This window comes from Aulostomus chinensis, chromosome 17, assembly GCF_037954235.1.
Source record: "Aulostomus chinensis isolate RoL2024-O1b breed Wild chromosome 17, RoL_Achi_v1.0, whole genome shotgun sequence".
Classification (NCBI taxonomy): Eukaryota; Metazoa; Chordata; class Actinopteri; order Syngnathiformes; family Aulostomidae; genus Aulostomus; species Aulostomus chinensis.
In genome coordinates, this window is record NC_141336.1 from 22423613 (window position 1) to 22451149 (window position 27537).

Genomic DNA, 27537 nt, shown 5'->3' on the forward strand with positions numbered 1-27537 from the left:
TACACACACACACACACACACACACATATATATATGTATATATATCCATTCGCAGCTCCAATCCTGATGGAAAAATAATATCCCTTAACTCGTATACAGTTATGGCATCAAAGCGTTTTGTATTTGTGTTAAGGTGCTTGGTGTCACCTCTGTCTCTGGTGTTTTCAGTTAAACCTGTGGTTTGCTTTTTCTTCTTTTAATGTTTTGACAGTGCAGCATTCAGCCCGCGCAGGCTTCTCACAAGCCAATATCTCCCTTTCTGCAATAAATGGCACTTGGTGTATCGTGTCAGCTATCAAAATGTCAGGCACTTTATGAGATGTGTGAAAATGGGGGTACTTGCACAAATGGCTCATAGACGTGGGGGAACCCCTGAGAATGAACTCTTGCCTGCACATCTGAAAAGACCCTCAGACAAAAAAAACAAAACTGTGTGGAACTGAAATCATTTGTGGGGCTTTTCAGTACACCTCCCAGTAGACGACCTTGCAGAGAGGAGTCAGTCACCAGTGATGCAAGATAGAGAAGCTTGCTGGCCCCTGTTTTTACCATAGCTCCATTTCCAGGAAGGAGGCACCTGGTCTCTGTCCTTCAGCTGGTTAGGGGATGTTTTATTGGGAGCAGGGCTATAATTTGCTACAATGTCAGTCTTCTATCTTTGACTAGATCGCTTAAAGCATCATGTCAATACAATTAGAAACTATGTAATTCTCATTTAGACACATTTGCACGATAGCAAAGCAGAAAGCAAATACACATTTTAACATTCTCTTAATAAAATAGACCATTCGAATCATTGCTTTGCTTGTACCTGTTGTGTGTCGAGTTGGCAGAACTCGGGATGGTGGCTGCTGCCGCCTCTTGGACCTTGCGGTTTGAGGTACCTAAAGAAGGAGGGCCCATTCCCGGTCCAGCTGGCTGGGGCATGCTGGGAGAGCTGGGGCCCATTGTGGGGTACACCCTGTTGTGGTTTGCTGGTCCATGGTTGCGTCCTACAGGTATGGGTTGGCCGGGTCCTTGGCCATGCATGGGTCCACTAGCATTCATTGCCAAACTGTTGGTCATGCCAGGTCCAGGGCCGCTGTAGTTGGTGCTGGCAGGCCCACTGTAGTTGGAGGAGCGAGGGTAGTTCCCTAGGAAAAGAGGATGTGTGTGAGTCAGAGGGGAGATCACTATCACTCATCTGAAATGCTTTCAACAGACTCAAATGTCATTCAAACTTCCAAGCTGAAATCCATGGACTGTTACAAAAGCTGCTTTGATACTGCTGTTTCACACGGTCACTATCATCCATCAAAAATCATATTCCTGTGACAGGTAAGTGATGAAAAACAAGTACCAGCACCAAACTTAATTCTGATCCATGCCCTCGACTGGAGGTCAGAAACCATATACAGGGTGAGGTCTGGGGACATTTTCCACTGCTGCAGGTTGCTGGATGGCCTTGGGAACAATTGCCAAGCTTAAGGCTGACTTTGTGAAACACTTGAGAGGAGCTTTAATCTGCACTAAATGCTTTCTTACTGCCCTGGAGTGCCACATGCCTGCAATGCCAGAAGCTTTCCTAAGGCACACTTAAACCCCTCAATTTTTGGCTCTAAAAGCTCAGCTCCTCTCCAGCACCAGCTGCAATAAGAGAAGACAGAAAATCAGCAGGCTGTCAAAGACAACATGGACATACATTCAGGCACACTAAAACCAACCCCCTGCACACACAAGTGCAGTACACACACCCACCCACACAGAACATCACATTGTATTCGCTCTGCAGGCGCAGGGCCTTTTCCACAGTGATAGTCCCTCCTTGGGACAAATCCCCTGCAAAAAAGAAAAGGAAAATGTGGCATCCTCTATTGTGAAGGGGGCTATTTATTTTGATTTGATTAAGGGTGCTTTAGTTGGGCCTCACTGCTTAATCCTCTGAGAATATGTCTGGAAAAGGGGATCAAGTCCCTTTAAAACCTGAAGGCTTTTCCGCACGCTCCAATGAGGAAAAGTTGAATGACAATATTCCACACGGGGGGAAAAAATGACTCCGAAAATGGAAAGGGCTTCTTAGTGTCCTCGAGCTGCTTCAGTGAAGACACTTTCCACATGACATAAGCCTGCAAGTCCAACAGAGGGAGAGTGGGAGGAAGCAGCAGAGGGTGGGGGCGGAAAGAGTGAAGGACAGACTGACAGAAAGAGAGGGGGAAACACTCCCTAAAACCCTTAGATAGGATTTATTTTGAATCAAAATAAAAGTCTTCCCATAAAAGTCAGCAGCTTGGATTGAATTTGTCCAGAAATTGAGATGAAATCTAGTGTGGGAGATGGGGAAAGTGAAGCGGTTTATTTCTGGGGAGGTTTTGGTGAGATGGTGAGCTGAGTACAGCTGACACCTGTCATGGGTTTTGGGGCTATAATAGGGGAGGCATTCAGGAAGAAAGGATGTCTACTAACGAACACAGGGGGATACATATAGTCCTCACTACATGAGTGCGTGCGTGTGTGTGTGTGTGCGCGTGCGCCTGTCTGGGTGGATGCATGTATAACAGTTCTGAGCCCTTGCAGCAGTAAAAGACATATTTCCATGTTTCTTCCACTCACAATCAACTGCCTACATCACTGTGGAAAATCCTGGGAACGTTGCCCTGCAGCCGCCTTCCTCTCAGCTTGGGTGGACAGTTTGCTGGATGAACAAGGCCCCAGTAAGCGACCTCTCTCAGCCGTCTTTGGACAGCTGTTGAGCCCCACGTCATGGCTGCTTGCCATAAGTTTTCAATGGGCTGGGCGGACACTTTGTGGTTTTTGGCCGCAGTGACAGGCTGAGGTTCCAGGACACCTCCCGTGGAGTTGTTTATATCACACAGTCCCATTTGGACAATCTGCATTTTTTTTTTGGTGCTTATTTCAGTGGATGGGCCCCAAAAAGTGAGCATCGGTGTCAGTGAAAGTTTCCATGAGACTTTATTTGGAAGTGAGCGAGAAAAAAAAATGGCGTGGAATAAATCAAGTGCCACGTTGCGAGAACTTACTAGCGCTCTGATTGTTCTAATTGTGGTCTACTTCTGACAGAAGACAGCACAGCCGTGGGACTGGGAAATACTGCTTTCCCCCTTAAGCTTTCCTATGAGTCTTGCCTTTTCCTGACCAGAATGATTCACTTCCTGACGGACTGCTGCTGCGCCAGAACGCTTCTTCAAGCACACATACCACACTAACCCACTCTCTATAATAACTTTAGGTATCAACCCTAACACTCCAGGTGTCTTCATGAGCGCCATCCACAGTGTCCCAGCCTCCAAATGTACTAAAGCTGCTAATAAAGTGTTATATTCAAGGTTTGAGTCTGCGAGATGCATTTTTTGATCAAAAGTTCCCACAATTTAATTTTCAAAGCCCTGTCTTCAAGTGCTTATTGCAGCTATGTTACAAAAACTGTCTTCTGCCACTCCCAAATTCCTCCGTCGAAGTGATTCGGAACACGACTGTGACAAACACGTGCTCTTGATTACACGTAGTGATAAAAGAGCTTAGTGGGGGAAAAAAGTTGTTCCCTGGGCTGAGGGCATCTTTGCCAGGAGGATATTGCTGAACTCATGAATAAATAAACACTTCAAGCACAAAAAAAATGTCATCTTGTGGACATGGGCCCTTCATGTCCAGATTTGGGGGCCAAACGTCACTGACGACTAATTCCAGCAGTTCCTCTTCAGTCTCCAAACTCTTTTGCATCACCATCATATCTAAAACAACTGTTTTGCTCATTAACACAGTATTGTTCACAGCTACTGTGTAGTGCATCATATTTCATAATAATTGACCTTTATATTCACGCCATCGCCAAGTGATTTCACACAATGTTCATTAAACTCATTGCAGCCGAATAAATCTCTCTGCATTTCACACTAGACGGTGTTAATGTGCGTGGTGACATTCCAGCGCTGCTACGTGGAGCCACACTTTTGGATGCTCTACCTACAGAGCTGGCTACTTCCTGTTAGCCCTCTGCTAACTTGTATATGAATAGATAATTCAATCATGCTGCTTTTCTAGACGTCCCCCAAACTTTCTGGACCAAAATGATCAAATTCTGATGTTGAAACTGAACTTTGCTGGGTTGTATGATGCTTCAGGTAGACGACGGCTGGTGTGACTACTGCTGCTTTGCCCTTCACTAAACTTGAATGTGGATAAATTATTTAATCACGCAGCTCTCCTAAGTTTCAAAAGTTACATGCCAAATGAATTCAACTGTGACAGTGACACAAGCCATTTTGCAGGGGTTATTTGATGCTCAATTCAATTTATCCAGTGTTTTTACAGCTGAAATAGTAATAAAGGGATAGCCTACAGCGGAGCCTTTGACGTCACGCTCATAACCTCTAATATCACTCAGTCTATCTCTCCCATTAGGGGGTGCGGTGGTTCTCAACTGCAGAGGTGGAATCATGTAAGGCACTCTGAGTTTTAAGTATCAGGTTTCCCTTAATGCACTTGGAAGTTGGAGAAGTTGCACCAGAAGTCCTTCCTGTAATTGTTAGCTCTCCTGCACATGTCAGTATTAACATAAATACACATGCTGCTAATAGCAATCTGGAAACAATCGAGGAGGGACCAGAGGAAAGGAGGACAAGCAGGATGCCTTTTCTTATTTGTTCCTTTTTCTGTCCTTGTAGCTCAGTGTCAGTTTCCTGCCTTCTTCTCGGGCACTTGGCGCCTCTGGGGAGTCTTGGTGGTATTTATAGCGTGGTGGAGGGGAGGAGAAGAAGTAGAAGAGCTCATGGTGCTTCGTTCACAATTACATGGAAATAATGGCACGGTCACACATTCGGCGGACGCTACATTCTGTGCTGGACTTACTCCCTGCAGTCCCCCAGGAGAGCTGAAGTGTGACTGAACAGATTACCGTCTCCTGCTCCCTCAGCAGACTGGACCGGCCAAGTCTAACAGCCGAGGCAGTCATTCTCCCGGCTATGCTGGAGTAATGTAGCTTCCTGATCTGTGAGCTCCATCAATAATGATCGGAACACAGATTACATGGCTGCATGCTTGAGCTGGCAGGGACAGTAGCATGGGCAGGTATGTCCAAATGTGTCTGAACACAAATAAAATCAATGAATAACAGCCTTTCTTCATGAACACTGACAGAGCAGAAAAAGGCAATAAAGTGGCGTAAACCAAACAGGTATTCTGATACTCTTTTCATGCTGCCTTGCCTGATGAGCTTCGTCAAAAAAGATGAAAGGGTTGTATTATTCTAAATGTGCAGGGAAAGGGTCTTCTCTCTTTTTCTCACCTCAGTGTAGATATGTTATTCACCACTGAGACATTTGTTGTTAAAAAGCATCTCCAAGTTTATTTTGGCTACATGCAGATAACAATATCCAGTCCAACAAAAATATTAATAAAACTGGGGAGGGTCCTGCTCTTTTAATTAAATGAAAAGTAAGACTCAGCCCTCATCCCTTATTGCTGCTCCTTAGTAAGGAGTTGCATTATGGATGTGTGTTTACAGCATCCCCAATATTTTTCTTTTCTGATGCAATTTCATGTGTCATTACATTGTCATAACATTCTTTATCTTTCTCTAACGGAACACATTTAAAAATCAATCTAATAGTGATATAATTTAATTAAAATGTTATAGATGTCTTCATATGGTTTCATGACCTACAATAGACAGCAGTATACATTCATATATATATATATGACTTACTGCTGTGGACTTTATTTTTTTTTTGCAGTGTCTTCTTTAGCCTGAGGCCCCCACATCCTCTCCCAGCCACCTCAGCACCTTCCCTGGCAGGATGTCTAAGCCTAAGCAGGGCTGGGATGCACCTTAGGGCTGCCGAGCTCCACACACTGTCAATTTCCTCTGAAAAAAACTCCACTCCCTCCCCTAGGCTCTGGCTTGAGTCATGGCTTTTCTTTCTTTCTTTTTTTTTCCTTTTTTGGCCAAACTACACCGCAGGTCCGGCAAGGCACCAAGGCTTAAAAGTGCTGTCTGCATGGTCATTACCAGTGCAGTGCTTAACCCCTCGAGGGGGTGGGTGGAAGGAGCAATGTGATGGGTGGGTGAGAGAGCAGAGCTGAGACAGACTCCAAATCTCTTTCTTGTAATGGCATGATATCCTCCTCCTCCGTCTGTCTCTACACGCCGGCTCCAAACCATGTGCATGTCTTGAAAACAGCTGTTGGTGGCGGAGCCGGATATCAACACGCAACGAGATCAAGTTTAACTTTGAAAGAAGAGGGCTTTCAAATGATAGCCATTAACATTCATCAGCTTAAATAATTTTTGGAAATACTGGGGAGTTCACACACGCTTTTATTTGGGCAGTGGGAATACAAATCATGGAGCAGGGTTCAAATGTTTAGAAATTTGGTTAAAGAACTGATTTATCAGATCAAAATCTCCAGAACTCCCGACTAAATGTTCTAACATCCTCCTGTATTCTCATGTACCTCCATATTAACAGAGTGTATTTATTTAACTGCGCCATCTTCATTTGTCTCATAAAAGATCAGTGCTTTTGCTTTTCAAGATTGCAACACCAGACCTGCAGACTGTTTTATGCTCGGTTATAGCTGCCAGTGTATGTGTGTGGCAAGAATTATTGCTCAAAATTTTGTATTTTTTACACTCACTCACTCACACACACACACACATGCGCGCGCACGCACGCACGCACACACACACACACACACACACACACACACACAGAGGTATAATTTAAAGGCCCGAGGAATGGGCTCTCCTCACATGAGCATGCAGGCCAAGAAAAACAAAGAGCAGAGTTCAGGAACTTGGAGTGCCTTTCCGTGTTGGCTAATGGCTGGCTAATTTGTCAGTGCACTGGGGAGAGGGAAAGGAAGCAGATGGAGCTGTCATCAAGAAAAATGACCAACAGCTGTCTACTTGGTTCATTCTACGAAATAGGCTCTGACTATATGCTGGAAGCCATACGCATGTTCTCCAGTAGGTGTTGTAGTGGGTTCTGGTGACTGGGATTGTGAGATATCACCCAGGAATTTGGAATTGGAGACCCAGCCGGCGTTGAGTTAGTGCTTGTTAGTTGTTAGTGATTAGTTAGCTGACATAACATTGTATACAACTCAATTTCACTCATAAAGGGGGGGGGGGGGGGGGGGGACGGTAGCGGCACTGTTTTTTTCTTGGTTTAGGAGTTTAGATTAGTTGATGTATTTTTGTTGTTTCTTTTCAATTTGGAAGCTTTTTTGCCGTAACACTCTCACTCACTGCTTCACAGAAAATAAATTATTCGACTTTTTTTGGCACTTCTCACTCTCCTGGCTGATTTTTGTCTTCCATCCTCAAACCTCCAGATGGGGGTGGGGGGGGGGGGGTTGCTGTAGAGTTTGAGGACGGCATGTCAGCATAACGTAGAAACACGAGGATGATTCTCCACATTCAGTGGTTAATGCAACCAGTGGCTGTTCCAGTTTGGTGTTCTGGTTTCTCAGAGGTCATGGATGTGGTGCTCGAACTGCATCTCCTGGATCACATATAATCTTCTTCTTCAAAACAGGTCAAGTGTTGACCCCTCATTTTTTCAAGAAGTTCTATTGATGTGTCCAAAAATGTATAATGGGTCAACGTGAGATTACAGCCGTCTGTAATTTTTTCTCTTACTGCTTCCATGAATGAACTTTTTGGCAGATATGAGCGAGGTTAAGCATTTAAGCTGCATATTCTGCTTTTGGCTTACGTAAAAATTCTCCATTACCTTAACAAAGTTCCTACAGTGTGCAACCCAGAGTAGCAGCGAATCGACACAGAGAGGAGAGACTGCATGCACTATGGTAATTACACCAATACCATATAGTCAGATCTATTCATAGGGGGGCAAAGATATCCAAGGAAGTACAAGAGAAATATATTCAGAATATACGCAGCTATCTTTCTTCTGTTTCTGATGGAATGTGTCCTATCACTCTCTTCACGGTCATGGTCCTCCGGAGCTCCTAGCAGGCTCGTCTGCCTCGCTGTCGCTCTCGGCTTCCCTTATCTTTTCTCTCCCTGCTTACTGGGCTGTCAGCCCAGCCAAAGTCACATTAAGGGATGAGAGTGGGTGGAGACGGGACACCAAATACCAAATCCATTAGGGCTATTAATCAACATTAACAAATGTTAGGGAGAGCCCATAATTTTAGGAAAACGGATCGGGCCATTTACCAAGGTGACACATTAAAACACACATTTACCAAAGAATACCATCATGTTTTGTCTGGTGTCTCGCCAAAGGCAAAAAAGTAAGTACAACAGCAGATGTCAACATTCATTGGACGGCTAAGAGTCGAGGGAAAAAACAAGCGAGCGGAAAATACTTAATTATAGAATGTGATCCAAACGGTTTTCCAGATTTTCCTTGATTCGTTCTTCTAATGAAGTGGAAAGTTATTTTCTTGAGCAAGAGAAATAGCTTGGCCCCCATGGTTGATGAGACTTATCTGCAAACGGCCTCATTTAACAAGCCACTTATATAATGTTATATAGAAGGTTATATATAAGTTACATAAGGCTTTTCTGAAGCTTTTCGTTCAACAGCGACACAGCACACAAAACATTTGCTGGATGGTCCCTTGATGAAAGTGCGATTTCTCAATTCTGAGGATTGAAATGAGTTGATATTAAAGATGCACAATAATATCAGTATCGGCAGATATCAGTCATTTTATAATCCATCAGTCCAATCAGTTTTTTCTGGTCAAGTTTTTTTTGTTTTTTTTTTCTCCCTTCGCTCTCATCAATTATGGGGAAACATGAAATTTGTTATTTATGGTCTTTTACCAAGGTTTTTGTGATTAAAAAAAACGAAGGAAAAAAGATACAAATATGTATTCACACTCACAATGCATGTAAATTCATAACGAATGCACATAATGTGGAGATAGGAAGTTCTTTTTACACCGACAAGGTTAACGTGTCAGATGCACAGTTAAACTATGAATATGACTGTCGTATCTGCTTCTGCTGCTATAAAAAGGTCTTCGATGGTCTTATTAAAAATATTGAGCCATTTGATACGATTGCAGATCATCATTCCATACATGAAACCTCACCAGTTGTCAGTCTATCTTATCAGTCTGGAGCTAAATCATAATGTTATCATGAGGAGGGCCAAGAGGTCTGTCCAGGGTTCCATTGTCTCATTAATATTCTGAGCCCCACCCTCAAACAGCTCGATTTTTCAAACCTGTGCAGTGAAACCCAGCGAACAAGACAGGAGGAACTGTATGCGCACGGAGTTAAAGACAGCCAGACGGAAGCAGAGGAGGGATACATCTTTCAAAACATCTTCCCTCATTAGACAACTCTCTTTGAAACCAATGACACCGATGTCAAGGCCCAGTGTGACTGCGACACGGGGGCCAGCCGTCATCAAAAAAGACAAATCTGGCTCTCCCATTAGAGGCCAAACTGCTCTCTAACCCACGTCTGAATGAATGACACACGAGGTATTCATAGCTCCAATGAGACTAGAAAGCAGAGGCTGCTCCACATATCTGATGTCAGGTAAAAGTCAACACGAGAAGTCAGGCCTGTTAGTGGTTTTCATCATTATTAATTCATATGAAAGCTTGAAAGGAGTCACGGCTTGTGGAAAATCCAATTCTCACACTCCTGATTTTGAAGTCTGTTTTACAAAAAAAAAATTGTGTGTTTTAGAGGAGAAGGGAGCCCAGTTGTTTTATGTTGTTAAAATGAGCCTGGTTCCAAGGACACAATGAATAATTAGAGCCAAAAGATAATGACGCACTCCTGGTTGAAGGTGAAAATCCTATTTCAGGGAGGCCAGAGGTTCTCAGGTTGAGAGAAAGGTTATATCTGCCCTTTCACTGAGAAATTTGGTGCGTAGTCATTAATAATTAAGCAAAGTTAAGAGCAAATTTCAGATGAGTGACACTCCTCACTTCTCCTGTGTAAGAGAAAGAGAGTGACAAAGACAGGAAAGAAGAAATTCTATGTTTTTATCATGGAAAAAATAATGAAAAAAAATACTGTGTTAGTAATTAACATGAAGCAGTTAAGCCAGAAACATCCACTGTCTTCTCTCCTCTAGGAAAATGAAACCATGTTACACGTGTAAGTTAAAGCAACGTCTGTTTACAGGCTCCAACCTTGGTGTCCATACTGTGATCCTTGAGGTCCATAAGGGCCTGCGGGGCCACTTTGGGGGAAGGTACCCATCCCAGGATACAATGGACCCCCGGGTGAAGGGTGGGGGGACATGGGAGGTCCAGACTGAGGAGAGGCAAACTGGGAGCCAGCCTGGTTCCTCTGCATGTTAGATATGAACCCTGAAACACACGAACACACATAAAGACAAAAATCACAATAAAAACTTCACTCAGAGAACTCACACTCTCTCGTAGCGAATGTACTGACAGCAATCAAGCTGGGCGTATCAAGAATGACGCGTCCTGTTGAGGGCTTGACCACGCTAAGCCTCGCCGAGGTGCTACAGTTTGCTTGTTTCCAGTGCAAATCAAAGTGTCTGCAGTGCACAGTGCCGAGGTGAAGACAGGAGGGGCGTTCACTGAAATCCATTTTGGTTGATATTTGGTTCTAAATGTCGCTTTAAACGGGTGTCCAAAAACCATGTCCATAACCAAAGTCATTTCTGTTGATTCTCCCCCTGCAAGGACCTCCAGACAATGTGCATCGATAGGGGGAAAAAATTAATAATAATAACGAATGTAGAAATTATTCCAAATAAAAGAACACAACCTCCCAACCTTCTTTTGGACAGACTTGTCCAGCATTACACTAAAATAGCAGCCAAACTGCACGTGGTAGGTCAGCGCCCTGCGTGCTTCTCACAGATACATACATGCTAAGTCGAGCTACAAAGCACGGATCAGGTATGAGACTGGTCACATGACTCCTTAGCACAAACAAACACACAGAGCATTCGGTGACCCGTATTCACGGCTAAAAAAAAAACCACAGGTGTGAACCTGCACAGTCGAAATGCTGAGCCAAACAAGAACAACAACAAAAACCTAGCGTGCTCCACTCTCCACAGAATAAGCTGCTGATTCGACCAAGGCCTCTATATTCTTCGGAGCCATTCTGTCAATAGACGTGTCAAAGCCTCTCGGGCCCAAACTCGCCTCCACCATTCAAATTGACATTTGGAGTGATCCTCGCCGGGGCTTCGCTCTTTCAAGCTGCCCTGTTCGTTATTCAAACCCACAAAAAGGTCTCCCAATCCACCACAAATGGCGGAAGATCTCTGGATGGCCACTGAAGGAGAAAGGCGTATGTGTGTTGGTGAGGGGGTTCAGTACTGCAGATTAGGTATAAATGGATTTGAAGCGCTTGACTGTAAACTTTGATAGCCATCCGCTTTATTGAATGAACGTGCACAGGCCGACTCTTTGGTGAGTTTGGGGTTTAGGGATTCGAATGAGTTGGAAAGTGCAAGTTGACACTTGTATAATTCCTTGTTTCTGCTAAGAGAGCAGGAGAAAATGTGAGCGAGGAGGAGGAGGAGGGAGATAAAGGTTTAAAAACGCTACGAGTGTATTGGCTATATGCTTGTGTGCACATACATGTGAGTGCATATTTGTGTTTCTGAGTGTACGGGGGGAGATAACGGAGAAAGAGAGCAATAAACGCTCTACTTGTGCGCGCAGGAAAGAGACGGAGGCCAAGACAGAATGAGAGTCAGAGAGAGACAGTGTGTGTGTGTGTGTGTGGGAGGGAAAGAGCGATTGGGGCCTGAAAGTGCTTAGGCTGCGAGTGCTGGGTTTAAGGAGCGAGGACATTATTGTAATGTTTTGCTTCCATTAGGGTGAGGGGATTCTGGGAGAGGAGGAGAAAAAAAATACAGTGTGTAATACCGCACTTTAAATTGCCTGGAAAATGGATGGGGAGAGGAACAATGTGCAGACAGTGCTAAAAGCAAATAACACATTCAAGGATTTCTCTCTTTCTGCTTCATTCACTTCCCCTGTGCACACACACAAACCTTTCTCTCTTACTGGCAAAGTGAATGAAGCTCTCAGCCGGACAACAACAACAGGCAGTCGGCGATGCAAGAGAAAGTGTGTATGTGTGTGTGTGTGTGTGTGTGTGTGAGTGTGTGTGTGTGTGTGGGGGGGTTATTCAGGGGGTTTATGGAAATGAAGAGTCGAGAGGGGCTCTTAGGGAGGCGAGCACTTGAGCAAAGTGGGGTGTTTGGGAGGGAGAGGGGCTTAATCCTAGCTAGGAAAACAGCAAAAAAACAACAGCCAGCCCTGTTAACCGGCACTGTGTTTTCTTGGAACGGGCTGGGGAGGGCTTCGGGTTTATAGGCATTAGTGAGCAGCATTAAATCTCCGGCTTGATTTCATCATGTTGGGAAATAACCTTTCACAGTGCCTCCCTCTCTCTCCGTCTTCATCCGTCCACTCCCTCTGTCTGCCTCTGATGTTTATGGCTCTTTGGTGGGTGATAGAGAGGAAGCATCATTCTATTAATGGTACATCCCGCTCGTGGTTTTTGCAAGGTTGTGAGAATACTAATTTTTCTTTTTTGTAAAAGTGGGATTCTGCTGTTTTTAGTAATACTCGAGAAGTGGCCATAATTGCTGGAAACTATTTCCTGTTTGGCCAAGGCATATAGCTTGTGGGTTAGCATTCATGTTACAGACTTACTGGCAAGAATCTATAGCCAAAAACGAAGCATCTCCATCAAAATAGCACAAATCTGACTTGAACAACATCCAGGATGAGGTGCCTGAATGTTTACTCTTACAGTGGCAATGTTTTCCCCGTTACTGATGTTCGCCAACACTGACTCATATCCCTGAAATACTTGGGTCCGCGTGTGTTTGTGTGTGTGTGTGTGTGTATACACCTGTTCAGACAAAATACGAATACCTTTGATGGCTGCCTGTGTTTAAAAAGTTAGTTTAGCATCTGGTGCTGTCAAAAGTGCAGAATAACATGAAATGTATTGGTGGGGGCAGTACACTTGGTACAAGAATGGATTTTTTAATGGCGAGCTTTAACAGACACGAAATGTCTGGAGGACAAACAGTGCTAGGCTAGAACTCTTTGTTTGGATCAGTGTGCCAACATCTTTGCGCTTTGCTCCGAGTCATCCTGTTACCTTAGAACAGAGTTGTATGTATTTATATACTAGTGCCGTACCTGCTGTTTGAGGGGCGGGGCCACGGGTTGTGTGAGTTCACGTGTATCAAAGCCTTTTAATCGCTGACTTCATTATTACCATATATAAAGTTGCCGTAAGTTGGCCACATGACACAAAGCCATCCAATCATAATGTGTTTTCATGTCTCCAAAATGCCCCGCCCCTTTATGTAACTGCAGGGACAGACACAGTTCAAGGCCTACACACACACACACACACACACACACACACACACACACACACACACACCTCTCTCCTGAGCCATAGGTGAGCGGGTGATCGGTGGGTGGGATCCATCTGGTCCATTCCCAGAGCTCTGCGGGGCCAAAGATGAACCTGAAGGACGACATCGAGTCAGAATGTCAACATCCATCACATTGTAGCGTTACACAAGTTCATTGTAACAAAAGCTGTCACAAGAAGAGCTGAAAACTTTTTTGTGCAAATCAAATTATTCTGTTTGAATGAACGGGAGGTCGGACTGGATTTAAGGTACATCTTCTTTTCATCTGCCTCTTGTGCTGCAACAATAACAGACTGAAGGACCAATTTTTGTTCTCTCCTTTTTCCTTTCAATGGCACGAAATTTTAAAAAGTGTACTGACATTTTCCTGATGAATTTAAAACAATAAGACATCAGTTGTAAGCGTGTGCAACAGGGGTACTGTAGAGGCCAAATTCTTTCCTTTAGAGACATACTGAGAGTTCCGCACACTCTCATTACACATGAAGTTGCGTGTGATTAGCTAAATGACGAATGCACTTCCAGAGGACATGTCAAGTCATTCAACCCCGGGCCACTCCCTTGTGTAAGCATTAAAACCACAACAATCCCCTATAGGAAACCCAAGCCTTTTGAGGAGCATTGATTAGGTGGTTGTGCGTGTCTTTGGGCTGTGCCTGTTCCATCGAAATCCAATAGTGAGTTGAGGGTCTGATTAGGACTGTGGCAGACAGAGACCTGGATTGATTTATCTGAGAGCAAGGGAGAGAGATGGCAAATTAACCTTTTATCTTTGGATTCAGTCCTGAGACAATGAGGAGAGGTGAGGGAGGAGGGTTGATTTTTTTTGCCGCCCCCCCCCCCCCCCCCATCTGTTCTGGTTGTATGTTTCTGTGAATGAGGTGAATAATTCAGTGTTGAAATTGAATGCAAGTGGCATGCAGCATGATCGAACGTGGGAAATGTTGACGCTACAACTGTATATATTCTGTGATGGTTGTCGGTACATATTTTTACACTAACAGCATGATTGGTCTCATCTCTGTGTGTGCCACAAATAATAATGTACTCAGGATGATATATCATGTACTGTTGAAGCTCTGCATTAATACAGTTTTGTTTCTATAATTTCCTTAAAATTCACAGTGTTATTTGAGTATGTGTGTGCATATATCTGTATGTGTGCGTGCGTGTGTGTGTGTGTGTGTGTGTGTGTGTGTTTGTCCACAATAGCGGTAATACATGACTGGAGGTGGCTCACTCTCCACATAAACAAACCCAATTAAGTCAACATAATTGCTTTGCATAAAACTGCATAAACAACATTTCATTCCACCAGACCGCCTACACACACACACACACACACGCACGCGTGCATAAAAGTAATAAAAGTAATTGTGCAAACACGTGTAAATAAACACTCAAGTACACAAGAAAACACACGTAAGAGCAAAAAGGCACATAGAATATGCTGAAATACTCTCTCTCTCTCTCGTACACACGCACACACACACACGCACACGCACACAGACCCCCTGCCTCACACATGAATAGATCCAGCGGCGCTGCTTCAAAGAGAGAATATTCGATTAGTAAGTCTGTCAACATGTGGCAGGAGGGAAGGGAAAATGTCAGTGTGCAAATGTTGAAGCAACTCTCAGATAACACTAGAAACATTAGCTTCCTGCCTCTATGTGTTTATGTACTTAAAAAATACGCCATTAAAAGTTTTACTGGAAAAACAACTACACAAGCAGCAGCAGCAACAGAAGTACCAGAACAACACATTTCATCCATTGCAGTCTCGTTTGTTTGTCCAACACTAGACATCGTATTACATTGATTAGCACAGTTGTCATAAGTTATCAATCTGTTCTCGTCGGGAGAATATGTAAATCTAAAATCAATATCTCATCTAGAGAAATCTCAACTCGTAGACACAACAGTGATCCCACTGGCGTCCTGGTGGCTGTTCGGTAAACAACTATGTCCCTTCAGACAGATGCACCAAGTCTTCTGTGTTACAGCAAAGCTCCATCTGTGTTTGTCTTCTAGCCTGAGAGATACCGTGCACCAGCAGGTCACATATTCAGAATTCACTCCCAGCTCTTACAGATTCCTTACCTGTGAAATATTCATCAGTTCATGAATATTCATAAAATATTCAGAAATAAGTCTGAATAAATGAAAAAAAGAAAGTAGCACACGGACGCTGATGCAAACCAGAAGATGAAGCCACAAAAATGAGGACTGTTTCTATTACAGTCAGATGATGATCAGTTGGAAGAGTTGTGAGTCAGTCTGAGCTGCTGCCTTTAGAATCCCAGCTGGCACCAGAGCACCAGACGCCAATACAACATCAGATCCACACTGGAATCAACCCTGGACAGACAGTACATCTCAGATTAAAGTGAAAGTCGGGTGGATTTAAAATTTGTCCAGACATGAAGTTCAGTATTACCCTTACAACCAAGATTTAAATGTTAGGACGGTGGATTTTTGGTTAGTTAACGACAAAACTAAAAAAAAAAGTTCTCAATATCAGCTGTAGAAGTCCATATTGACAATGACATGCATACCTACTTCTAGCTAAGGTAGCATTGTTGTAAATGATACTGACGAGCAGCTACATGCAAGTACAAGTACAACATACAACTCGAACATACATGATCTACAGAAGCCAAAACCATCAACAACAGGTTCCCTGAACCTCGCTGCATGTACACAGTAGAGGGGTGTGATATATCTCAACTATACCACACAACTAGATCATATATCATACAGGACGGTGCAGCAGGAGCCGCACACAGTGCAGATGTAGAGAGGTGTGAGAGAAATTATTCTCTCCTTGCCTTTGTGTCTTTGGGTTTTCGAGGAAACTGTTGTTTTTGATAACATTAAGCTTGATATTATGTGTCTTTGACAGCCCGTGTGTGTGCGTATGTGTATGTGTGTGTGAGTGAGAGAGAGAGAGAGAGAGAGAGAGAGAGAAAAGCAGGAACAACCAAAAATAACCATAAAATGACCTCAAGGTCACATCATGCGGTGGCTGCACACAATGAGAAGATCACGTGGCGTCACCGCAGAAACAATGATGATGGACATCTATTGGGATCCTTTGTCTTGGTTGACAGACAAAGTCTCTGATTCAACGTCACGTGACTGGTGGCGGTGACTGTTAAAAAAAGGGAAAGTCCGCAACCGAGCGTTTTGAGCGCTCGCAATTATAACCCAACCCACAATGTTTTCTTAACCTTAACCAAAAGTTTTTGAGTCTAAAATCAATAGTTTTTTTTTAAACTGCAAAACAACACTAGTTTAACGGCCGTACCGTTGAACCGGGGATTACATGTGTCCATCACAACAAGATCCCGGTTGAGTCTCTATTAGTATTGTTTCTGTGGTGCTGGCGTGTCATCCCTACACGCCGTGGCACCGCCACCATGACATCGGCTTGGTGAAAAGATGCGACAGCTGTGTTATATTTTTGTATCATGTTTACCACACTGGAACCAGTGCTTAACTTCAGTGGGTAAAAGAGTTTTAGCGAAACGGTTGTGTAATTTGGGGTAACATGTAATTGCAGTTGGTAACCTGAGCTTTATTTAAAGCGATGTGTGCAAACAATGAAGAAAAACAGGAGTTTGTGTAATGCATTGTGTTTTATGTATTCTCTAAATGGGAAAATTCACTACTGTCATATTTCACAACTCCCTGATGACAGGAAACTGAAAACATGAAAAGTGAGAGAAAGAATAGCTGAGTTTTGATAAGCCCTCATCCTTCCTTTCCTCCTTTTGCTCCAATGGCAGTAATAATCATTTCACAATCAAAACACTATCAAAACTCTCCCGTCCTCTTCCTCTCCTAACAATCATTTTTAACAAGATACCATTAAAAAATTACGTCCAAATAAAACAAACAGGCTCCTGGCACGTTTAATTTGCATCATTAATAATTCATACACTGAATCTCCCACATTCAGGTTTTGCTGGGAGACTGAGAGAGAGAGAGAGAGAGAGAGAGAGAGAGAGAGAGCACTAAATGTCAGCAGGAGATGACACTATATCATTCCACGTACACAAAACGTTTCTATGAATGACAAAATAAAACACTTTCACCATCAAATCCACTACATTTTAATGTTTGTGTTGATCCTTTTGCGAGCTTGTTTCTGTGGCTCTGCACCTAAACTCTTTGCATGCGCCGTGTCGCTTGCTCGTTTGCTTGCCTTGCATGTGTGTGTTTGTGTCCGTATGAGTGCATGTATGTGTATGTGTGTGGGTGTGTGTGTGTGTGTGTACTCTGTGTATTCTTATTGTGCTGGTGTTCCCATAGGTGCTCTATAACACAATTTGCACATGTGGCAATCAGTGGCAAAGCAAATATCTTGCTGTTCCAGTCCCTCACCCTGCATCTTACCCACTGCCTGTAATTTTCACCTCCACTAGCACCCAGCTGAGCACTCTCGTATGAACACACACAAATGAAAATGAATTAAAAAAAAAAAAAAAAAACATCCCTGCCACTTACATCTATGCATGCTCACATTTAATTGAAGTAATAGTTTCCAAGAATGTCAACAGTAGGGTCCTTTCACTTCCCATTACTTGTGATTAAATTCAATAGTCTCTGTCAGCAGTCTAAGATGTGATTTTTGGTCTTTTAACATAACTCAATAACACTGAAGACGTATGAGCGTGTAAAATGTTTGCCTTTGACACTGACGGCTCAGAGACCATAAGGCTTTTAAGATGACAAGATCTGATGTGGGTCACGTTGACGGAAGTTTTACGGAGATAGGACTTGCTGCATGAACAGGAGGATATCTAGACTGACGACGCTCTTTGAAATGTCTCTGAAGAGTCAAATAACTGTAATTTCCTCTTTGTAAAAAGGCACTTAGCAAGCACATCCATTTTCTGCTCTTTCCCATGATAGAAGGCAGCAGGGCCAAAAGTAATGGGAGTTCATTGCGTTTTTAGAGATAATGCTCCTTTGCAAAAAAAAAAGAAGAAGAAGAAGAAGAAGAAAAAACTCAACCCAATACACATTTTAAATTCCTCTTCTGCAAGGACTGTCGAGGCAACCCTGAGTCTCCTTTGAAGAGAGGGAGTGTGGTCTTTGAAGCTTTTTTCATCAGGGTTTCAAACGCAAATGCTGGGTAAGTTCAAAGCCGGGGGGGAGTACTTGTGGCCATATTTCTGTTTTGTTTCAGGGTCCTGGTAATATTAAGCTTACAAGTGAGTGTGTGTGTGATGTCAGTGACGGAAAGACAGTCAATGAAGACTTTTATTAATTGCAATTCAAAAGGAAGTTTGGGTGTACTTTAGAGGACACGCACAGACACACTCTCAGCACACAGATGCGGTGATGCCTCTTCTTACTTTCTCTGTTTCTCAAAGTCTCCCTGGAGCAGTGAGGCCCATTTTTGATAAGTGAAGTAACGGCGGTGAGCGCTAATAAAGGAGTGTAGAACCTAGAGAAAGGGCTGCTTCAGCACCATCTCTGGATACAACCCTTAGGCTGTAAATGCACACACACCTGCCCCGCCCTCCACACACACACACACACACACACACACACACACACACACACACACACACACACACCCCCCAAGGTAATATCCCCCACTTGTCGTGTCTTTAGGGGAAAGAGGCAGATAAACAGCGGGCTCCAATAATGGTGGTTTAGATCTCAATGGGTGTGAGCCAATGCCTATCCAAGCCAGGGGCTAATGCCAGTTAACTCTCCCTGTAGGGGATGAGTGCAGGCCTGCAGTGGCTCGCAAAACGAGCGCTCTCGCTCTCCCAAGATCCTCATTACTTTCAGCACTGAGTAGCAAGTGTAAGTAAAGCAAAACTGCAGCTTAAGCTAAAATACAGCTAGCAGGATGCAGAAGAGAGAGAGCACTGGAGTGAGAGAAAATAGGTGTTGGGGAGGGAAAATAATTGTGCACTGTGCTCCAGTTAGGGTATTCCAGTCGGACGGAGATAGAATAGGATTTCTCTAAATGGCTAACGCAGCAATCAGGCTTGTTTTTTTTTTTTTTCCCTCTATTCTGGCCGATGGTGTGCTTTGTGAATATAATGCCTGCGGGGAGGGCATTTTGCTTTTTCACTTCGAACACGAGCAGCCATGAGGAGGAAGCACGTGGGAGTGGGGAAAGATTGTGGTGGTGGGGTTGATGTGTGGATGGGGATGGGAAAGAGAAGATAAAAAAGAGGGACAGAAATGAAGAAAGAGAGCTGGAGGAGAAATGTGAAGAAATAAGAGGGAGGAACAGAGGCAAGAATGTGGATGGAAAATTCAGCCTTGTTCCTCAGTGGGAGGCTTGTACCACAGCAACGCTCTGAGCGAAGACAGCAGCAGAGACAAACACAGATTGGGGAGGGGGACGAGGGAACGTGAGACACAAGAGGGAGCATAAGAGAAAGCGAGCACGATGAAAATAATGAGAAAGAGAGAGGGACAAGGACAGCCACAGGCAGTGTTCCCACCACACAGCCTCTTAGGGAGTGGTGTGACTAGAAAACTCGCCTGGTTCCACACACACTCCACACTACAAAACACTGTTGCATAAAATTCAACCCCCCCTACCCTCTACCACAGCTTTCTTGTAATAACTTCCACCCGAACTGAGGCAAAAATAGAAGTTTTGGTTGAACAACCCTGCAGCATCGTTTCTGGTCTGAGATTTTGCTGCTTTTTGTCAGGAGTCAATCACTGAAAGCATTTTGAAAATGGCTGACTGTAAAGTCTGATCCGAGGTCAGCGCTGAAGTTCCTTGAAGGCCTCTAAGCTTGACCTTCGACCTCAGTGTGGAAAAAGAGCCATGGACATTGCAGACTCCTTTTTTAAATCTGTGAACTGTATTGCTTCCATTTAAGATCCAAATATGTTTGCTTAAATTAAAAACTTGCAATCCACAGGCGGAGCAGAGGGATGAAGGGCAAGAGCAGATGTAAAGCGGGTTGGAGGAGATTCGTTGGGACCCTTGAGCTAACAAACCGGACAGGCCTGCCTTCCCTTTCTCTCTGTCTTCCCCTTTCTCTCCTCCACTCGCCCTGACCCCTTTGTCCTTTACTAGGCCCTGGAAGCACTTGAAGCGAAGCGCAGATAAACAGCTTTAACTCTCCCGAGCACTCGCCTGCGAGGTCCAATCACCTATTTTGCAGAAAATAAAAACTTGGAGGGGTAAGTAAAGATGAAAGAGGGAGGGGGGGAGGAGGGAGGGCAAGCAGGCACTGTTAACTGGACCTTGGAGGGCCATGGTCGAGAGAAGAAGAGAGAAAATAGAGGCGAGAGAGATGAGTATTTGTGATTTCTTACAGCAGATACAGCGAGCTGGGCCATGGAGCGGTGTGGATGAGCTGTGTGTCAATTAGCTGCTGCACAATGTGGAAAAGTATTGCAGTTTAGCCCCAAAGGCTGACATGCAGACACCAATAAACACAAACAGACACCGCTGAAAACACCACCAAACCGGCTAGATTCGAAAATGAGTTCAAACACAGAGAATAGTTGACTTTGCTCCTGTTGCAGTCTTAAAACAAACGCGTTACCATGGTCAGGAAATGCCATTAAAGTCAAATGACTTCATAGCATGATTGGCTTGTTAATCTAGAACTAGACAAAGACGGAGCCTGGTTCTCTGCTCTCTGCTGTGACCACTGTGGCACTGTTTGACGTCAAAATAAATTGCTAATGAAAGCAGGGAAGCCGTGCTGTCTTCACATGCCCTGAAAACCGCGATAATCATGGTTGGCACTACTGTTAAGGTCAGTGTCTCAACACAGAGTCAAATAATAGCGTATAATCACATCTCGATACCGCGGTGACAGGGACGTAAGGTTCCTGCTTTATTTTCTGAAAGTCCTTTGTGTCTCTGTGCAACATAAACACAGACTCCAGACTAGAGAAACCTGGAGAAAGAAAGTTTGAAAGAATGAAGTATCGCTTCAAATAATGTTCCTATGAGGTTAAATGTGTACTCAGACAACTGAAACATTCCGACAATGTTCAGGGGACGATGTTGAATATTTGAGCTTTGATCCGTTGCCTCATCCAAAAAGTTTTTGAATCTTTTCAGAGGAATGTTATTCTAGTCTTTTTGTCTGTCTGTAAGCAGGATTATACTAAAGATACGAAGCAAATACTCACCAACCTTGGAGGGAGGGGTGTAGTATGGGCCACAGAAGAACCCGGTAAATTTTGGGGCAGACCTGCTTAACATAGCAAAATTTCACCTTGGCTGAAGTATGCCCTCAGGTTATGCAAATGATCTGAATCATATGCCTCAACATTCACGGGATCTGTAAGATTTAACAACTGGAGTTGTTTGTTTTTTTTACTCGCCCGCAGAACTTTTACTGCTTATAAATCAGCGGAGAGCGGCAGAGGAGCAGTATGTCTTCCTCTTCTATTTGTTTTTGACACTGAGCGGTGGTGAGATTTTCCTTCGCAGACCAGCAGATGTGTGCTTCTCTGCTTTATCAGCTCCATCCTAACAGCAACAGTGTGTACCGAGCCGATGACAACTGCTTTCCTGTGCTCTGTTTGTGCAAAGTTTGATTTCACATGTATCAGGTTCAGCCTGGTACTGGATGCGTCTTCCAAGTGACAGCTGTATTGAGAGTGGCAGGAAGTGACGCCATACTGACAGGTTGTCAACCGAATAGCAATTTGTCAAGCCAGCTCATGCACACACTCCAACCCTCACAAACACCATTTTATCTCAAAATATCCTGGAAATGCACAAGTTTGGAACTGTAAACACATACAAATCAGCCTTTTTGATAGATTCTGTGTCTGTGGCCATTAAAACTTTTTCAGGCTCTTGTCCTCTGCACTGTTGACACTGTCTCTGTCCCCCACTGCTAACTGATAGAAGCTTGAACGCCGCTGCTCCATTCAACCTTGCATCTGTTTGAATGAGCGACAAATATTGGCTTGCCTTCTCCCAATGTCTCATGGAAGGAGAACATTTTTCAGAGGACGCTCTGGATCACCTCAGAGACACGAGGAAGAAGGAGGTGTGTGTGTGAGTTTGTGTATGTGTGTGTGTGCATACAAGGAGGAGGACGCGAAGGAGGAGGTTGGCGGTTGAGCAATGTGATTTCTGCTCGACTGTCACAAATCTAGCGCAACAGGAAAATCAATTTGGCCCTGTGTGTGCCTTTTTGGCTCCGGGAGAGAATCCAAAAAGCAAGGCGAGGCCCGGATAATATTACAGTGTATTGGATTTGGCTTCATGGAGAGAGGGAGAGTGAGAGAGAGAGAGAGAGAGAAAGAGAAAGAGAGAGAGGGAGGGGGAGAAGTGAACGAAGACGAGGGAATCACAGACGTGCTGTGGCACTCCGACAAGATAGATTTGTGCAAGTGTATGGGTGTGTGATATGTTGGCAATCTGTCAGTCTTCCCCCTTCTCTCTCTTCCTCTCTCTCTCTCTCTCTCTCTCTCTCACTCACTCACTCTCTCTCTCTCTCTCCCCCTGTCTGTGTCACTGGCTTGTTCTCACACACACTGTCACTGACACTCATGCAAGCAAACAAGCATATAAGCTAGAGCAGGATTTATATGTGCAACCATGTGTGTGTGGAGTGACACCATGAAATAAACAAATAGCCTGCTCATAAGCTCTTCTGTGGGGCCTGCTAGCCTTTTCTCAGTATTTAAGTCTCACACACACACACACACACACACACACACACACACACACACACACACACACACACACACACACACACACACACGTGTGACTTTAAAGTGATTATTTAATTTCCACTTTATCGTTTAATCTTCACTGTTATTTACTTTTTTACTTCAGATGAATAAATGAAGAGTTCATTTGCAAAAAAGCGCTGAAAGTCATTCTTCAGATTAAACAATTAATAAAAACATTTAAATTCAAGAGCAATATAAAACCGATTAAATATGCATTTGATTTATTTAATTATATCTTTCTCTCTTTGTTTTTTGTTTATCCATTTAAGAATATCTTTTATCTATTTTTGATACTGAAATCTTATGCATAGCTAAACATTCCTCAAACTGCAAACATGGATAACGGTTTTTATTTAAAGGAAATATTGGAATACTTTTGCGGATCAAAACATGTCATTTGTGTTACTGAGTCTTTGTTGACCGTTTTGGGGGTTTTTGAGGACATAATTAAGCAAAAATCAAATACCACGCATCACCTGTTGACATTTAAAGCTCAGCTACTTTGATGTTTACCAAGAGAAAAAAATTCAAAGTCCCTAAATCAGCGGCAGATTCAGTGTCGGGGCATAATGACCCGTCTTAGCACAGCAAGCGATGGCACTTCCTCAGCTGACAGCAGCCCTAATGGACCAGAATGCACTGAAGCCACCAGATGTGTTGTGTTTTGACTTTTTCCTTGACTGAAGTGTTGCAGCTAAAAAAAAAAAAAAAAAAAAAGAGTCCTACACTAATTAATTTGCTTATTAATAATTGCTTTGTTGATTTAGTGGACGCTGTTCTCAAACCTGAATAATGAAAAAGGTGTTTATGGACAGTGGGAGTAGAAGAACCACTGCAGAAATACAACCATGCACACACACACACACACACACACACACACACACACACACACCCTTCTACACACTGACTTGCTCCCGACTAAAACAACATTAACTAAAGTGTCCTAACTTGTGATGAAGTGTTGGAAAGTGGAGCGTTAGTAATCAGATGTGTGCTAACCACATTAGTTCTCCTGCGTCTCTCTCAGGCTGGCTGCTCCTTGATCTAATTCAAACTGATTGTAGTACAGCCGCTAAAACATGCCAGATGTTACTCACTTCTCCACACTTTATCACCATTTATTTGGCACGGGGAATATTTTTAAATATTTTCTTATTAATCACGTCCCAGCGATCGGTTTCGCTTCCCGTCTTTGCCGCCTCATTCCGGATTCTCGACATGATTCTTGGCACGAGCGCCTGCAAAACCACTGTCCCAGTTTTCATTAGCGTCAATCACTCTGGTAAGGGCTGCAAGGAAAGGAGGAGGAGGAGAAGGAGGAGGAGGAGGAAGAGGAGGAGGAGAAGGAGCTGACACCAGGAGCTCACTGAAGACATTTTGCCCCGCCTTGTCACAGTGACTGACAAGTCCGAGACATGCTGATACGCCGGTCAGCCGCTCAGTCTGGCAGAGAGGTGGCCGGATGATGGGGAGGCCAGACGAGAACATCGCACACAAGCCCACACACACACACGCACGCAACGCATGCACGCACAAACACTCACTTGTGCATCCACACGCCTGTCAGAGACTAATCAAATCCACACTCTTTTTATTATGCTCAGTGTTTATCTAAATGGTTATGTACTCTGCTATGGCCTCAGGAGACACACACACACACACACACACACACACACAAAACCACACACACACACACGTGTGTTGTCTGATAATCCTGTTGGTGTCTTGTTTGGCCTGCCATACCTTAGATAAGGCTATAAATCAGATGGGAAGTCCTCCACTACCAGTCAGTCTCAATTCATTTAACTCTCAGACTGGAGAGGAGATACTGTCCACACATTAATGTTGGATATATTTGGGAGATCTGCAGGTAGTCCCTCAATTCCACTGCAATTTAAGGATGTATTTTCACAATTGAACAAATCCCAGCTAGTGAAGGTCAAAAGCTGTGTGGAGAAAATGAACGTTCCTCTGCACTAAGCTGTAATATTCTTCAGCGCTCGAGATTCGTTTTTGACGTGGACCTGGGCTATAGATGGCTAGACAAGTTGGACTGATATGATTTGGTCTTCGGCTGTAGTGTGCACTCATCCTCATCCTCTGTCTAAACTGGCAGAATGAAAATTGATCTGGATGTCGGGTTGAAGATAAGAAGAAGAAGAGATGCTATTAAACCAGGGTGTTGCCACATTTATGCTCATATGGGTGGCTCCAAAAGATGTCGTACAAAACTCAGTCCATACAAAAATATATCGTATTAAACCACTTAAACCAGACAGCACTGGTTTCTCCTTGTAACCTCATTCTGATTTTTGTGCCTGCTAGTGTAGAGAATGCAACAGCTTTGGCCCATCAATAGATGGTGCAAAACACACCTCTTATTTGTGCCGTCTAGTCAAGCTGCATCAGGGTCAGTTTGGTGTCTGACCTTTTTAAAGTTCTCTTTAAATGCACATATTTAAAAACAAATAAAATCAGGCTTGGTTCTATAAACGGCTGGAACGGGAAAGAAAGGTCAAGCAGAAATGTAGGTGTGATAACTGTGACGAGCTCTGAGAAGCAGGAGGTTTACAAATAGTCCTGCTTCAAAAATGTCACATAATGAGACTGAGAAACTGTAAACACTGAATCACGTGTTTCAGCTTTTTTATGTGCAAAAAATAAAAAAAAAGTTCATACTGTTAAAAAGGATGGAAATGCACTGATTGCCTAATTTCCTTTCAAACAGGAGCCTCGTTTGACAGACGAAGTGATTTTAATTATTAAACTGTCAAGCGTTTTGCAAATTTCCTAGGAAACCCACATGTACTGCTACAAGCTAAAAAATGTGTCTTCTTGCTGTTGGTCTTATTTGTTTGTCATGATTTAAATAAATTCATATAAATTGGATCATGTTGAAATCACGTGTACATACTTTTACAGGATCTGATGGCGACTCTACCTGGTGTGATGGTGTTGGCCGAGGGTCCACTGGCAGGAGAGATGGGTCCAGAGCCGGAGCGGGACTGCTGGGACTGAGTGGAACCAGCAGGGGAACCCACAGGGGAGGGGGAAGGTCCGCTCCTCTGGCTGTGGAGGTGCGGGGAGGCATGGGGGGAGAAAGGAGACTGTCCTTGGTTGCTGGCGCCTCCTTGCTCACCTTGGCTACTACTGCTGCTTACAGCTGAGCCCAGACCAGCCTCGGTCCCGGTGGGGAGGTCATCAATCGATCCAGACAGATCCTGGAAGAGAAGAAAAGGCTTATGAAGCTCAGTCAAGCATTTACTGAGCTGTGGCAGGCACTTAAAAACTACATTTTCCTAGCAAATATATCATGTAAAACCTCACTTTAGAAGGAGAGGAATCGGTTTGTTTGGCTGAAAAAACAGATTGAATAATCTATAAACCTGTCATAAGGCAGAACAGGATTGAAGGTTAAAAGTTTATTCTGCGTGTGTGCAGTGTTTGACTTTTCTGTGACCTACTGTAATAACTGTGTTGAAGTCTCCGCAGTCGGTCCGCTAGAGGAGCAAAAATATTATCCACAGAAGAAGCCACTATTGTACAATGGCTGCTGTGGTGAAAATGAATTGTAATAGGCTTTCATTCAGACCAAGGGTGAGTTCATATTACAGTTTTCATTCCCTGCGGTGAGCAGAAGACTGTGTGTTTGTGTGTGCGCATCTGTTCTTGGTAGGTACTCTCCTCCTCGGAATGGATCCCAGGGAATCCTACCAATACTGCTGACAGAATACTCGCTGCATACAAGAGTGGAGTAAGTGAGAAGGAACCAAGACCAGATGTGATGCGATGTGATGGATGCCCCCTAACACACACACACACACACACACACACACACACACACACACACACACACACACACACACTGGTGGACTGGTGGCTGTGTCACAGCTGTAGCTGAATATGGGGGAAGTCACCTGTGAGTGACCCCAGTTTCCTGGCTGGTTCCCGCTCCGGGAGGAAGAGGAGGAGTTGTGGGTGTCTGCCAGCTGATCCTACCTGCTACACCGGGCCTGTTGACCCTTCAGTCCTGTCCCACCTGAGCCACCCATTACTGTCACCACAGGCTGACAAGTGTCAAAATACCTGTGTGTATGTGTGTGTGTGTGTGTACTTGTGTGTATGTGTGTCACCTAAAGCTTTTTCAATCACACCATAAAATCTAAACTAAATATACACAATTGAAAATGTAACAATATGCTTTAAAAACTGTGTTTATGGAAGGAAAATACTCGTGTAAATGCCACTTTTTGCGCTTCTTTTAATGTTATCACTGATTTATTTCACCTCCAGCAAACTGGCGAATGTTGTAAAATGTGCCTTGAGGTTGACAAAATTAATTTGCATGTAACTCACTGACTGAACTCATTTTATACAAAATCTGATCATAACAATATGTTTGTGATAAGTCTCACGGCAGCTGTATCACATTGACATT

The 27537-nt window shown here is 43.8% G+C and overlaps 1 protein-coding gene across 4 annotated transcripts in view; it reads right to left on the bottom strand.

Moving 5' to 3' along the window:
• Nucleotides 1-27537, bottom strand: part of LOC147246812 (AT-rich interactive domain-containing protein 1B-like) — a 169818-nt gene that overhangs the window by 26889 nt on the left and 115392 nt on the right. For all 4 annotated transcript variants that reach the window (XM_086183316.1, XM_086183314.1, XM_086183313.1 and 1 more), the window contains exons 5-8: nucleotides 26041-26320; nucleotides 13400-13486; nucleotides 10129-10308; nucleotides 812-1133 (exon numbers count right to left, since the gene is read on the bottom strand). In XM_086183316.1, coding sequence (XP_086039442.1) covers nucleotides 812-1133; nucleotides 10129-10308; nucleotides 13400-13486; nucleotides 26041-26320 — 869 coding nt within the window. The remainder of the gene's footprint in view (nucleotides 1-811; nucleotides 1134-10128; nucleotides 10309-13399; nucleotides 13487-26040; nucleotides 26321-27537) is intronic.